At 40.5% G+C, this 14,654-nt stretch overlaps 3 protein-coding genes across 8 annotated transcripts in view; all 3 read left to right on the forward strand.

The window, feature by feature from the left end:
- Positions 1–1,068: 1,068 nt before the first annotated feature.
- LOC310824342 (elongin-C) lies at positions 1,069–2,990 on the forward strand. The gene is made up of 4 exons (XM_083697209.1): positions 1,069–1,160; positions 1,589–1,621; positions 1,862–2,005; positions 2,358–2,990. The coding sequence occupies exons 2-4, from the start codon at positions 1,618–1,620 to the stop codon at positions 2,546–2,548; spliced, it is 339 nt and encodes a 112-aa protein (XP_083553335.1). The 5' UTR covers positions 1,069–1,160; positions 1,589–1,617; the 3' UTR covers positions 2,549–2,990.
- Positions 2,991–3,835: 845 nt separating this feature from the next.
- On the forward strand, positions 3,836–13,035 carry ube2wb (ubiquitin conjugating enzyme E2 Wb; the record flags this gene model as incomplete). 3 transcript variants are annotated; one of them, XM_083679493.1, is made up of 7 exons in its annotated part: positions 3,836–3,939; positions 4,048–4,217; positions 4,625–4,716; positions 7,252–7,354; positions 9,834–9,989; positions 10,570–10,645; positions 10,843–13,035. In XM_083679493.1, 6 exons carry the CDS (start codon positions 4,200–4,202, stop codon positions 10,854–10,856), a joined length of 459 nt encoding a protein of 152 aa, XP_083535619.1. In that variant the 3' UTR covers positions 10,857–13,035. The 3 variants fall into 3 exon arrangements, with proteins under 3 accessions (XP_083535619.1, XP_083535618.1, XP_083535620.1); XM_083679492.1 differs by lacking the exon at positions 4,048–4,217 and having other exon boundaries at positions 3,907–3,939; XM_083679494.1 differs by lacking the exon at positions 3,836–3,939 and having other exon boundaries at positions 3,952–4,217.
- Positions 13,036–14,330: 1,295 nt separating this feature from the next.
- stau2 (staufen double-stranded RNA binding protein 2) overlaps positions 14,331–14,654 on the forward strand; it is a 72,553-nt gene continuing 72,229 nt past the window's right edge. For all 4 annotated transcript variants that reach the window (XM_083668974.1, XM_083668975.1, XM_083668976.1 and 1 more), the window contains exon 1: positions 14,331–14,407. The gene's annotated coding sequence lies outside the window, so the exon portion shown is untranslated. The remainder of the gene's footprint in view (positions 14,408–14,654) is intronic.

The raw sequence follows: 14,654 nt of genomic DNA on the forward strand, positions 1-14,654 counted from the left end.
TACTGTACTGTACCTCTCCTCGACTCTTCGGTATCAGGCTGGCGTTGAGGGGCACCTCCCTCACCATAACGTACAGTAAAGGAGACCTTCATGACCTACAGTGCAATGTCTCTGATTAGAGCCAGTACTGTATCTGACCACATCCGTGCTTGTGTTTAAAGGATAGTGATTGTGCCACCCTAACTGTTAGGGGATTGTTGATCCATTTGTGTTGTAACTAAAACCCTTTGCAAGTTGTACAGGTATATAATCTATGGTGGAGCATATGAAGACATATTCCGCAAAAGTAACAATTTTAATAAAATATGACAGAGAGATTTTTTTTTAACACGGTCTTACTCTAGCACAAATAATGTTTCATTCAGTGAAATATTCTCTGATGGGCGTGGCCTTAGGTGAGAGCAGCCATACTAATCACTGTCTCGCACACAACACTATTACACAAGTAAGGGACGTGTAACCGCATTCTCTCTCTCTCTCTCTCCCTCCCTCTCTCTCTCGCTCCCTCTCTCTCTCTCTCTCTCTCTCTCTCTCTCTCTCTCTCTCTCTCTCTCTCTCTCTTTCTCCCCCCCCCCCTCTCTCTCTCTCTCCCTCTCCCTCTCGCTCACTATAGACACAAGAGGATTAGCAATGAGCACAGGCAAATGTTTCATAATCCACACATATTTCTATATAACATATTAAAACCATAGCATGGGGAATGACATTTCTGATCACATTAATTGGCCTGACCTATTTTGCTAAATTTCGGTTTTTATTTTTTACATTTGTTGCATGAGAGTATTGCAATATTTATTTTAAACACAGGGGGGCAGTGTCCCCCCAGTAAAAGTCAATGCATAGCCTACTATTGGTCTTTAGGGTCGAAACAGACAGAGACATCTCTTTTTAGGCTTGCTGAATGTAAAAAAACATAAAGAAAAAAAAAAAAACATTTAAAAAAAACAACAACATTAAACCAACAGTAACACTAATTTCAAAATGATATATTACATATTAGATTGGTCTGTATATATGTGGTATATGCGGATGTTGATTTTATAGCCTGTGATATCCAACGGAACCGAACTCTGTTGCACACCGCTGTTTATATTGAACTGCTTCCTGTATCAACATCTTGCTAGCCGAAGCGAAAAGTCTCCACATTCAATTGTTGTGTGGTAATGTAAAATTGTTTTGAATGACACGCTATGAGTAATATTGTGAATTATGCGATATTTAGAACTGTACTTGGCCTCTGGTTATATGCCGAGCTGAATGTTTTTCTGCGTTGAATGTTCGTCGAATTGAAAGGAAACGGCTTGTCACTTAGCAAGCTAACTGAGCTCGATGCTAATTAGCGCAAGCTTGTACAAGCTAACTCAGTCTCTGCTTGTAATGTAGTTAGCTGATTAGCTATTTGACACAATCAGTTGCTGTTGGGAATGTCTGTAGGCCTAATGGACATGTTCAGACAAAAAAACGTCTGTAGTTAGCTAGTTGAAGTCCGGCCAAAGCCATGATATTTGTTACAGGCGAGGTGTAAGTTTGTTAAGTGATCAGATGAGAAATGCAGTGTTGGCTAATAGTTTGATGTCGTGTGTTTCAGGAATTAAGCGTTTCGGATTTCAAGACAGAATGGGTGAGTTGTCATTTGACATGTTTAAATGAACTCATTGCTAGTATTTTAATAAAAGCGAATCGGAAAAAACTACAGGACTTGTGATGGTGAAGGGCCCTTACAATTTCCTCCTGTTATCTGATATTTAGCTGGAGATGATGACAAACTAATTTTCTACATTGATTGTCTGAGACTGCAAGTTCTAGCTAAGTACACAGACATGTGGCTGACATTTGTCTGTTCTGGACTGATCCCTGACAGACGGTGAAGAGAAGACCTATGGTGGCTGTGAGGGGCCAGATGCCATGTATGTGAAACTGATCTCTTCTGATGGCCATGAATTCATTGTGAAGAGAGAACATGCCTTGACCTCTGGGACCATCAAAGCCATGTTGAGTGGGCCAGGTGAGTGTGGTTACTAAGGAAAGACAATTATTCTAACCATATGGTGAAGTACAGTATAACAGACTGAGTTTGAGCATTTGAGTTCTTGTTCTTATGTTGATGTGTCCGATGTGTTCTGCGAGACGTTGCATTCAAAGTTGTTGACACTAGAGTAACTCTAGAGCAGTGTCCGCTACATGTCCAAACCGTTAACAATTGAGATAATTTCATGCTTGTAGTGCGAATAGTGTTTTCCATGTTTGATAGTATTGTAACATTTATTGCAGTTTCCTTTATGGGGAAGCCTATTTTGGTTAGGATGTATGTACTTTTCTGTACATGTACATAACAACCCTTCACTTTCCATTTGCAGGTCAGTTTGCCGAAAATGAAACCAACGAAGTGAACTTCAGAGAGATCCCCTCCCATGTCCTCTCGAAGGTGTGCATGTACTTCACCTACAAGGTCCGCTACACCAACAGCTCCACAGAAATCCCAGAGTTCCCCATCGCTCCTGAGATTGCACTGGAACTGCTCATGGCTGCAAACTTCTTGGATTGTTAAACCTTTAAAAAGATGTAGCAGTGTAAAACATTTTTAGTATTTTTTTTTCTTTTTTTTTTTCTTTTTTTTGACTATTTAACTTGTTTGCCATGTACTCCTTCAGATATAAAAAGTGAATGATGAAGAGTATGTTGGTATGCTTTGTAAACATTGTTTTTCTTTTTGCACCAGCCTTTCTGTCTTCATTTTATTGGTAGTAAAGAATTTTGTTTTAATATAATAAACTGATATGGCTGCACCAGTTGCTCCAGGATGTGACAAATGTGGCTACCACTACCACTGTCATTCCTCACCTTCCCCAACCGCAATCCAGTATGTTTGGTGAGTGTTTTGGTGCTAAATGGCTTCCCTGTATGATCTTTACTTGTTATGTCCCATACTTTTGTTGAGACCCTTGTTACCCTTGCCAAATAAAGAGTGGACATGCATGATACCACTAAAACCATTGTAAGCCAAGATAGTCACATGTATATAGGAAACATACATTTGACTTTGTCACCTCTGCCTGTTGAAGCTTGTTATATAACACAATATCATTCTTGTAGATTTACCTCAATTTGAGACTACTGTATTTTACCTCTTCACCAATTCACTGAAGCATCACAGTCATGCCGCCATCCTTTCCTGACAGAGGCTGTTTCTATGACAAGGAAAGGTCACTCAATTTGTGGTCAGATTATCAATCTCTGGATCCATTCTGCTCAATGAGGATAATGCTGCTTAAGAAGACTGGAAGCTACAAAAGTCACTACATCCACACAGTCATTAATATCAATGTTAGTGCCCAGTGTCAAACATGTTTTATATGTTACAGTAACAACAGTCACAAATTACCCCAAGAATATGGTCTTTGCAAAGCAACTAGTCAAACAGATCAATTAAACTTCATGTGTATAGCACATTTTATACACATGGAATACAGATAGAGAAACACTACAGATTGGGATTCAAACATGTATTCAAAGTAATCACACATTTGATTCCTTTCTTAACCACTGAAGACTAGATGCAATACATTCCTTATCGCTTACATTAATCTGACAGGCCCGTGCCTATAAGGGGCCCTTATGTTCTCTGACACCCCACTTTTCATCCGTACTAGAGTAGAGGTCATTGAACTACCCTTTATTGTTTTGCTTGCTAAACTTATTACACAGCGAGATGTGTTGCTCTGGATTCATTCAAGCGTTCTTTAGTTCATATTCTGAGGCCAGTCACACTAGGAGGGACAGGAATTTTCTCACTAGGCTTGCCGCAATCAGCGCACTTTCATGTTTTGTTTTGTTCTGTCAACACAACACTTCCCCTGTCCCACGTGATGCCCTGACGTAGCCACCGCTCTGCGTTGCTGTGCCCTGATGCAGGGGGTTTCCATCATGGCGTCGATGCAGGTAAGAATTCGACTGACAGCGATCGCTTTTTTCGACCGTCACACCTTTCTTCTGCTTTTTTTCCACCACAGTAACTGTTATTTTAATTATTAAGTGTGTACATTTCAGTTTAAAGTGTGAGTTGCTGCGAGAGTGACTTGAAACGGTGTCGATTCAACGCCTGCACATAGCTAGCTAGCGACCTAGCGAACAACCAACTGAACATTGCCAACCAGCCAGTGCAGCAGCTTGCTCAGCCGGGGACTGTCAGTTGTTGCAAGATGTCCAGCAGGGAAATGGTAATATTTGTAGTTACAGTCGCTAATTGTCATGGGGGGTAAGCCATAGGGCTACTACCAAACCCTAGCTACCCAATTGGTTGTGAAAATCTCAGCCATCTACATATTTCGGACTAGGAGTAGGGTGATAAACACTGCGTCGTAGGACTAGCTAGCTGGGTTGCCAGTTTAGCAAGCTAGCTAGCTACACCTGACCTGTCAAGGTAGCAGCTAGCTAGCTAACCTGGCATAGTTTTAGCTAGCAGTGATCTGGGGGAGCTACTGGAATTGTTCGCCTCAACCAGTACTATTATAATTCATGATTAGCTAAATTGTTATGTTATGTAGCTTGTACAATTGTAAATGACAGACAATAGAAAAATGAACGTCCGTTTGGAAAAAAAAAAAATGGTGTTTTTCTCCTACAGAAAAGGCTACAGAAGGAGCTATTAGCTTTGCAAAATGATCCACCCCCTGGAATGACGCTAAATGAAAAAAGTGTACAGAATACAATCACACAGTGAGTATAACTTGTCAGTATAGGCCTAATGCCTTATGTGATTCTTGCCTCGTCTTGTCATACAGATCCAGCTCTGATCTCATTGTCATTTAATTGCGAAGAATATACACACACACACACACACACACACACACACACACATACGCTTAGGATACATGTCCTCACTTGAAGTACGTACCCAGAGCACAATTGATGTGCAAACGACTCTTGTTACCATTATGGATGGAAAAATACACACACATTCCGTGTTGGTGTTGTTATATTTATTGTTTTGAAAACCGGATTGCCTGTACCTGCATTTGTTGAAAACACATGGCCCAGATACACAGATTAACTTGTGCTGCTCTAGTCATGCTGGTGAAGAATTGGGGTCATTCCAGTGACTGGTATCTCCAGCCCCTCAGCTGAGCATCTCTAATGCACAGTGTCACTGTTCATCCTCATAAAATATTAAAGGGCTGGCATGCTAGTGTGAGGGGTAGTGTAGCAAAGAAAAGAGCCTGCTGACCTTTCTGCGTGTCCCCTCCCCCATAGTTACTGTTGCCATGCGAGTCAAGTTGTGTCTGATAAGCAGTTAAGGTGAATAGAGACCAGGTTTTGTAAAATGAGTCATGACACATTTCAGTGGTCATTGTAATGACTTTCAAATGCAGTGTATTGCCTAGGACAGTCTGGCAATTTTTCCACCGAAGTGTTGTTATAGCATTATCACTCTTCCTGCTGACTACCAGAGCTAGTATACTGTAGCATTTCAGGATTTTTAAATAGCAGAGATGTGTTATTTGTGTACAGTGTGCGGACGGAGTGATTCGAGTAGAATTAAAATAGATTAAAATAGAATTATACTAGTAACTATCATAGCAAAAATGAAAAAAATATGCATAACACTTGCATTTATACTTGCAGCCTAGAATTAAAAGTGTTTCATTACATAAGGAACTCTCAAGAATGTCCTGAGCCATGTAACAGTGGAATGACAACTCTCCAAACCTGTTAAGTTGGCTTTTTGTTTTAGTCGATGCTTATCCTGGGATGTGATGGGTGTGACTTTAACAACATTGGGCCTGTCTGTCTGTCCAATACTTGTTTTTCTTGGTTATTCACCCCAGGCTGTATGTCCCTGTGGATTGCAACATCACATTTGGCTCATGCCATCCTTTTTTACGAGAAACAGGAACAATGCTTATCTAAGACAACTATGCTACACATGTGACAGTGGTCCACAGACCATGTGTTTCTGATTGATGGCTTTTGTTTATAGAGTACTCTCTGTCTCTTTGCCTTGCACAGACATAGTATGTGATGATGTCACAGGAGTGTGCTTGTGCCAATGTAAACAGGGAAACCCGTGGTCTATGAGCAGGGGCCTGAGGCGTGTTCCTGGTCTGTGGTCACTCTACATGCCATGACCAGGGTCAGCTGTGTTATTTACGGTAATTTAGATCTGCAGGCACTGAACTGCTTTGGGCTAGGGCGAGGGGGCTGGGAATTGGTTTTGGTCAAGCTAGGTGAGAGGGCGGTATCACACTAACCTTCCACCTTTTATATATCATATTTAGAATACCTTATCCTCGATGTGTGTGTGTGGGGGGGGTGTCTTTAGGGGCTAGGTAGAAAGCGAACACTTATAAGCAACAAATGAGTGCGTAATATGTGTTCAGTAAAAATACAGTGTTTTATTTGTACTGCCTGCCTGAAAGTAATTAGGGCAGATGTACTTTATCCCCCTCTCTTGCATCCCCTCTGAGAATGCATCCCCTGGTATCCCCAGGTACATACTGCACTTCCATATATAGGCTCGGCTTCAGGCTAGCTAGAGAGATGTCACTCAACTAAAGGTAAGAATAGAGCCACTTTAGGCTATTGTCTGGATTGGAATGGTATTGTCCCTGTGACATGATGAATACTGAGTAGCTGTAACAAGTGCCTTTGTCCACCCATTATGGGTGCAGAATTTCGAGGACATCCTTCATGTTGTATCTGGCGGCTTGTTGCCATAGCGTTACCATAGCAAATAACAAAGCTCATGTTGTGAATAATAGCAAAACAATGATTTCTTCCAGACATATCACAGTGTATCTCAAAGGTCGGATCTGAACCCAGTTTATTCAGGTTTCTCCCTCTGTATACTGCACCGTGTCATCTCACATGAATCACGTTTGTGACTGTGTGATCGTGTGGCACACACTAGTATCTATTTAAGTCTGTCTAATTGTCTATTCGAGATGGCAGAGACGAATCTCCACTGATCGAGAATTCTAAGCCTTTATGCAACTTGATAGTTCATTGGGTTATTCTGAGGTATTTAGAAGGAACTGGTTGTGCTAGACAGATCTATTCCAGTTCCTGCTGACCTTCTATGACCCAGACTTGTTTTTTGGAAGAGTTAGCTGGAATTCTTTCTCATAGAATCACACACACACACACACACACACAATGTTGGTAAATCATATTTGTTCATCAGTGTGCATATGATAATTTTAGGTTATATTTTATAAGATACTCATTAATATATATATATATTTTTCCTTTCAGGTGGATTGTAGATATGGAAGGAGCCTCAGGCACACTCTATGAAGGAGAGAAATTTCAGCTGCTTTTCAAATTCAGTAGTCGGTATCCTTTTGATTCACCTCAGGTAAGCAGTCATGGCTTATTCATGAGTAGTGCATACTGTTGAATCAGCCAGGGCACTCGATGGCAGAATGTCCATCCGTTCTCTTTGAGTAGGCAGTGCATGTTGCTTAGTAACGGTCCGAGTGAAGAGCATGCATATCATGTACAAGGTTGTATTTAGTTATATTAAACACTGAGCACACAGTAAGTAGACAACCTACTTGACACGCACACCTTGAAATTCACAACCCCTGCAAATAATAGAAAGTAATATCCTTGCCAAAACCTACTAATTGTGAAAGGTTGTTTTGGCTTGTTAAGTTGGCTTCACTCCACTTTAGACTAAAATATTCTGTTAGAACCTTTTCAACACAGAGAAACAAGCATTATTCTGACGTCACATGATTTGAAATATTTCTCCCTGCATATGCCATAGTTCCATCTATACCATACTGCCTGCCCTCTGCCTTGTTGCCAACACAATACAGGAGACCTATTCAGGCCCTGTGCTTAGTAATGGGATCATGCCTGCCTTGGACACATGGGAGCCAGTACACTCTCATGGAAACACCAGCGTAAAGCCCACGGGCCACGTTTGAGGGGATTAGCTTAACGCGCCAATCTTATTTTACATATCAACAGCCTGCCTGCCTATAAATAGAGGTTGGTTGGTTGGTACAGAGAATTAGATGAACTGTCTACCACCCACCCCAACACAGGCCGCATAGGGATGACTGTCATAATGGGCCTCTGTGGTACAGGGATGGGAACCTCTGCTAATTCATGGTAGAGCGGGCGCACAAGAGAGAAACTTTCCATTGTTGACATTATCTCTGTGTGTGTGTGTGTGTGTGTGTGTGTGTGTGTGTGTGTGTGTGTGTGTGTGTGTGTGTGTGTGTGTGTGTTTTTAATTGTGTATATGAGTGTAAATGGTGCGTGGTGAAGTGTACGGATGTGTGTGTGTGTGTGTTGCTCTTTAGATAAGTGTTTGAGAGAACAGAGATTTGCCCATCACTGCACTTAAACCCGGGGTGATAGGCTGTCCCTTAATGTACCCTGTACACCAGCCCTGTAGGAGTGGCCTCCTCTCCTCTGACGTGCCTGCCATGTTTATCCTCCCTAATGAGGTGTGCAGCGCTCCATAGACATTTCTCAATTGTCCGAAAATGCATCCTCTCCTTGACTCTTCCGTCTTTGTCCTCCGTGACCTGGAAACCGATAAGTGGTAGTCATATTTAAGAGCGTATCAGTTGTCAAGCAGATGGATTCCTCCCTGTCCTAGCCTCCTCGAGGGGGTGGCCCGCTGAAGGATACAAGCTTGTATCCTCATGCAGAAGAGTTTGTAGGATTACTTCCGTGTAAAATCCACATCCCCTTTTACCAGACGGGACTCTGAAAAGGCGCAACACAAATGCGTGTCTGTGTCCACATTACGGTCCACTCTTAATCTTAATCGGAAGAGTAGGCTACAACATAGCTTACACAACATATTGACAATTCCTACAACGAAATAATAACATTATTATAATGGTTACAATAATAACAAAATGAGTAAATGTGGAGATAAACATACTTAAATAAAAAATTTGATGTTTTGTATTCATGCATTCAGTGGGGAAATTACGCTAAATATCATTCCCACACTCATTTACCATCTGTGGGCAAACTGCTCTATTATTGTGAGTCATGAGGTTGAAATGTTCCTCGTAATGTAATCTAACCCAAAGGTTAGGAGGATTTATTGCAAACATTACAGCCTACCGGTCATACTAGTTATAAACATAACACCAAAGCATCCCAATTGGTGCCGTGTCAATGTACTACATCTTGATGGAAGGGGCGGTGGCGGCATGACGCGGGACTGGATAAGGACATCTCAATTCTTACGATCACAATTCCTTTAATCCTCGTTTCTTTGTTCATTCTCCCTGTTTCCCATCACATCCCTCAAGGGCTCAACACCTGGCATTGCCACCCTATCCCCTCGGTCTTCTCCCCTCTTCCATTTCTTCTCTTTTCCTCTCTCCTCTATTACTCCCCCTTTCCTCACTTGCCCTCCTCTCCCCTTGGTCCTCTCATTTCACACTTGTCTCCCCTCCTCTCCTCTTGTCTCCCCCCTCCAACCCCCTCCCTCTTCTCTCCTCCCCTCTCTCCCCCCCATCCCGGCCCCCCTGTTCTAATCCCACAGCCTCATGTCGTTGCAGAGGGCTAAGCCTGGGCTTATATAGCAAGTCTCATTATTTTCTGCTATTAATGCGAAAATCTGAACTCATTCCAGACGACTACTCTCCCAATTCAACTCTCTTACTGCCCCCAACCCCCTCTTCCATGTAAAAGCTGAAAAAGGTTATTTTAACCAAATTGAGGTCAAAACGTTTAACAAGCTGGAGGATAGATATATACCGTAGATAGAGATCTGAAATGAGCAAATACATGGAGCTCTGTCACGTTTTTATTTTATAATGCTAATCTAATGTTTTTGTTTTGTTTTACAATTTCAGGTAATGTTCACAGGAGAGAATATACCTGTCCATCCTCACGTGTATAGCAACGGTCACATCTGTCTATCCATTCTAACAGAAGACTGGTCGCCGGCTCTCTCAGTGCAGTCAGTCTGTCTTAGCATTATCAGCATGCTGTCCAGCTGCAAAGAAAAGGTATGGGGGCTAAGAATGGAGCCCTGTGGCACCTCACACAGATGTAGTACAGATTATAAAAGGTTTGGGGGCTAAGAATGGAGCCCTGTGGCACCTCACACAGATGTAGTACAGATTATAAAAGGATGGTGGGATTGGATGAAAAGAGCCAGCATAACTAAAGTTTAAAGTATGCTTGCTTCTAAAATGTTAGCATTAGAGAGGTTCACTGGGGTTATTTAATGTGGGTAGCACATCTGTTCAAGCATGCTTTAACACTTTATAGTAGCATGATGCTATGTGGGTGAATCAGGAAATGTGGTGGTGTACTTTTGAATATATCATGCTGAAGTTATCTTTGTTGTCTGACCACTGGTAAAATGTGTTACCTATTACTTGCTTACATATGTGTTTTATACCCATGATTGGGCAGGTAAATGATTTCTCATAGAAAACTGCTCTGCTATGATATTTTCAGTATTTCTCCTGGTGATGTCTGTGTATGCGCTCACTAGAGCCCCCTGCTGTTCAAAGGTTATCACAAGGGCATCTGGAAATTCATCAATGCTCATTACTGTTTTTCCTGTCACTTACTCCACAGAGAAGGCCCCCTGATAACTCATTTTACGTAAGAACGTGTAACAAAAATCCAAAGAAGACAAAATGGTGGTATCACGGTGAGTATTTGCATCCTCTGCCTGTTATTGAATGACCATGTTAATGTGCAAAGGTTAAACCATCACACCTGCTTACTCCTAAAATAGTTAATGAGTTAGCATCATTGAGTACATCAATCCAAAACAAATTGATTGTGTGAATGTGTTAAGTCAGTGTATGTGATTCTCAAATTCTTTGCATACATTTTCATTCACAGATGATACATGCTAATGTATAAACTTTGTAGTACACCCGGAAGAAAGAAGACCTACTGACCTACGTTAAGCACTTTTTAATCATTCAGTCTTTGAACTCTGACCTTTGACTGGAACTATGGACACCATGCGCTGGAGACTTTTGACTGCATTTCCCAGTGGGCAGTTGGATGCATGTTTAAGGCAGGTTGTAATATACAAAAAGAGAAAATAAAGGAACGTTATATGCACCCAACATGGATTGTTTTGGCAAAAGGTAGTTATACAGCAAGCAAGATGGTTTTGTAGTGAGATTATTATAATTCCTGTTTTAAGATTATCCATGTTTCATTTTTGTTTGTTTGGGTACATTTTTAGGTCCTCATGTGTTGTGCAATAATAACAATGATGGATGCATGATTGGTCCTACAAAGAGAAATCCAAATCTAATAGTTTATCCGGAAGGGATCTGAACATCTTAACCCCAAGAAAACGCTTCATTTTTTTTTTTGTTTATATTGACATTACATGCACTGTGAAATTATTTACAGAGGTACAACTCAAATGTAACTCCCAATCCAAACATGCGGTTGTACTGTAAACAGCTCCCCACTTTATACTTTGAGGTGATGGTTTTAAATCACTTTTTTTGTTCGCTGTTTATAGCAGTATATAGCAGTTCTATACTCCTCATCTTCCAAGAATAGACCATAAAAGTGGTTGTTTTTTCTGGTCTAACTTGTTGGACAGAATGTTGGTATTGATAGGGTTCAAACTAAACTTAAACTGATGTATGACTGCATCACTTCCATGTAACAAATGTCTGTAAGAGAATTTTGTGTTGTGATCCATTTTTATTTGTATGATACGTTTGTTTTTTTAATAAGATTAATGCTTTAATCTTCTAAGATGTCTCTGATTTTAAAATATTTCTCGAGTTCTTTTTGTACTTTTTTTTTCAGCTCGCTTATACTTTGAAAAGGGGGGGTGTCTTTTTGATGGGGCAGTATGTTTGGGTTGTGTATTTATGTGTTATTTAATTTAAAATCTCTATTTTGATCTCCAGAATGGTAATAAATGGTGAAAGTCGTAGTCTGTATATAAATCTTAATGGCAAGGCTAGAGTGATTCCCCTGGTCAGAGTTTTGGCTCAGGTACTTTTTTCAATATAAGATCACCTCTAAAAAAGATTCCTATCAGATATTTTGCATTTAACTATATTTTCACCAAAAGAGACTGTTACGTTATAAAATTATAACATGTCTGAAACTATTGTATATAAGTCTTTTAATTGTGAGATGATATGGCAGAAGTTAGCAAAGAGTGCATTTTCCTTGACTATAGGAGTGCTTTATTACTTGATTGATTTTCTCAATTTCTGCTAATTAGGATGTGTAGTCAGTTTCTCAACAATACTACTGGTCAGAGAGTTTGGTAGTTTACCTGTAGGGGTGCATGCAAGTTTAAACCCCTCTCTTTTCTTTATTGGCACCAGACTTGGCAACAGCCATGTATCCACTACAACCTCTGTTTTACTTATATGGGATGGATCAACAACCCCCAGGAGGCTGTGTAGTTAATCGTTTCTGACGTCAATCACTCCATTCCCCCAGATATGTTTCCTGTCGCCATCCATTCAGAAATACTTGAATTTCCCATCCTGGGTTGTTTGTGTTGTTTAACTTTTATTCCCTTGGGTCTAGATTAGTTTTTCTTAACAAATGAACCTCTGAGTGAATGTGTTGGTATAGAGATGACCATGGCACACTGGTATCTAGGAACTGTATTGATTACATAAAGACATATATTTAACCACCATTTTTTTTTTGTATTACACTGTAGTGGTCTTTGCTGTTGCCCTGTGTTGAGAAATGGCAGCAGGACTTTATTGATTGTGTAAATACAGTCATAATGGCATTAGTGCGGGGACAAAACGGCTGTATCCAATATCGGTAGATCAGTGGAGATGTGGAAAAACTAGGAGTGGATATGAAGAGAGGTCTCTTTTACTTGTTTTCTTTTTCCTGGTTTATTTTCCTTTTCAATGTGGTTTGAATTATTGGCCTGCAGGTTGTTGTGAGTGATCAACACTAATGGGGGTGTTTATTTATATTTTGAGAATTTGTTTCTGGGATGTACAAGCTCCTTGTAAGCGGTGCCTGTTCATTTTCATAATCCATAATAAAAGCAGAGATTCACTTTTAATTCAACCTTGACTTGCAGACTTTGCTGATGTGTTTTTTTTAGTAATTGGGTTATTTTCATATTCATATTAGGTGGAGCTAAACATGATTCTAAATTAATTTCATTTATTTGTCAGAGCCCATATGCAATATTCAACATAAAATGTGAATCCCCAGTACAAAACATACCAAGCCAATGACCGATTTGTTGATCTTCAGATTGATCCTGTTTGCTCTTGTTCTAGAATGGTTTGTCCCTGCACTAATACTAATTGGTTGAGTTATATTTCATAGAGAGTCCTAGAGAGTCATAGAGAGTTATAGAGAGTCATAGAGAGTCCTAGAGTCCTGTGACACTACCATAACACTGATAAGTGAGAGTCTAGAGCTACTGTAACTGAGAATTCAGGTGGAATAAAAAGAGAATTCAGGTGGAACTTGTGTGTAATGGCACCATCTAAAGGTTATGCCGGGCAGGATACTGTAGATGGTGAGCCCTAGGACTAACGCTAAGGCTGTTTTATTTGGTATGATTTTTAAAGTGTGTTTGTCTGATCCATCTCACGCAGACTTATGATCAAACAGTCTAGTCTGTGGTTTTAGAGACATAATGCCTGGACACTGCTGACTTGGATGTATCAATGAAAGGTGTGGACTGGTAAGTGATATGGACAGTAGACCTGCTTTTCAAGACACCCAACTTCCAGGAGGAAAGGTGTAGGACAGATCGTTGTCAGTAGTGTTGAGTCTCACAGCAACTAACGATGACAACAATGATTATCAATTCACTATGGAGTTGGATAAGGTGCAATTATTGACCTATTCCAATTGTTCCAATCTCTAAGTAGGAATTTGGCCTAAATTGCATGATTGACATGAAACAGAATACATAATGTTCAGGATGCTCATTGTCACTGATTTATTAATACATACCTATGAATGATTACATATGATCAATTATACAACTAAACACTATTTGGTAAACAATAATTGCTCACCTAGTTGTTCCTACACAGACGTGTGTTGTGTATTAAAATTCCATTACATGTGTTACTAAATAAACTGGACGACTACATGATGGTCTCAGCAGAGATGGGCTTTGGTCTCAGCTGTACCCCTCAGGAAGCTAGACTGAACCATTCTAGTCGAAGACGGGTGTCATTAGATATACTACACTCATATACTCGACTTTTAACAGCGCTTACTTGGGGCGTGCAACGTCTTACATTGGTGACAAAGTAACATGATATATTGAGGGATACATATAATGTGCATCAGAAAAAGTTTAAGGGTTCAAATTTACATTTTTGTCCAGAATTATAATGTGGTTTGTTCCTACTTCCATCAGTTCTCTTTAGTGTTTGCCAATGTTGGAGGTGTAACTGGGGTCTGGCCCTGGACAAAGGTAAAGAATTACTTCTAAATACAAGTCAGTTCATAGTCGAATAGCCTCTATGTTGTTTTTCGAACTGTCACCTAACCATGCGTGTTGTAGTGAATTATATCGCCCCGGTCTTGCAGTATGGATGAATGCGATATGAAGATGCTAGCCAGGGGGGTGTTCGGCCGAGATCAGCCATGATGCCGTTGCATTGCACGCTCACACACTGATGTTCTAAACCGGTTAGCTTGCTAGCTTGACAAGCAATTGC

The sequence above is a fragment of the Argentina silus genome (genome assembly GCF_951799395.1).
Source record: "Argentina silus genome assembly, chromosome: 1".
In the NCBI taxonomy this organism is placed as follows: Eukaryota; Metazoa; Chordata; class Actinopteri; order Argentiniformes; family Argentinidae; genus Argentina; species Argentina silus.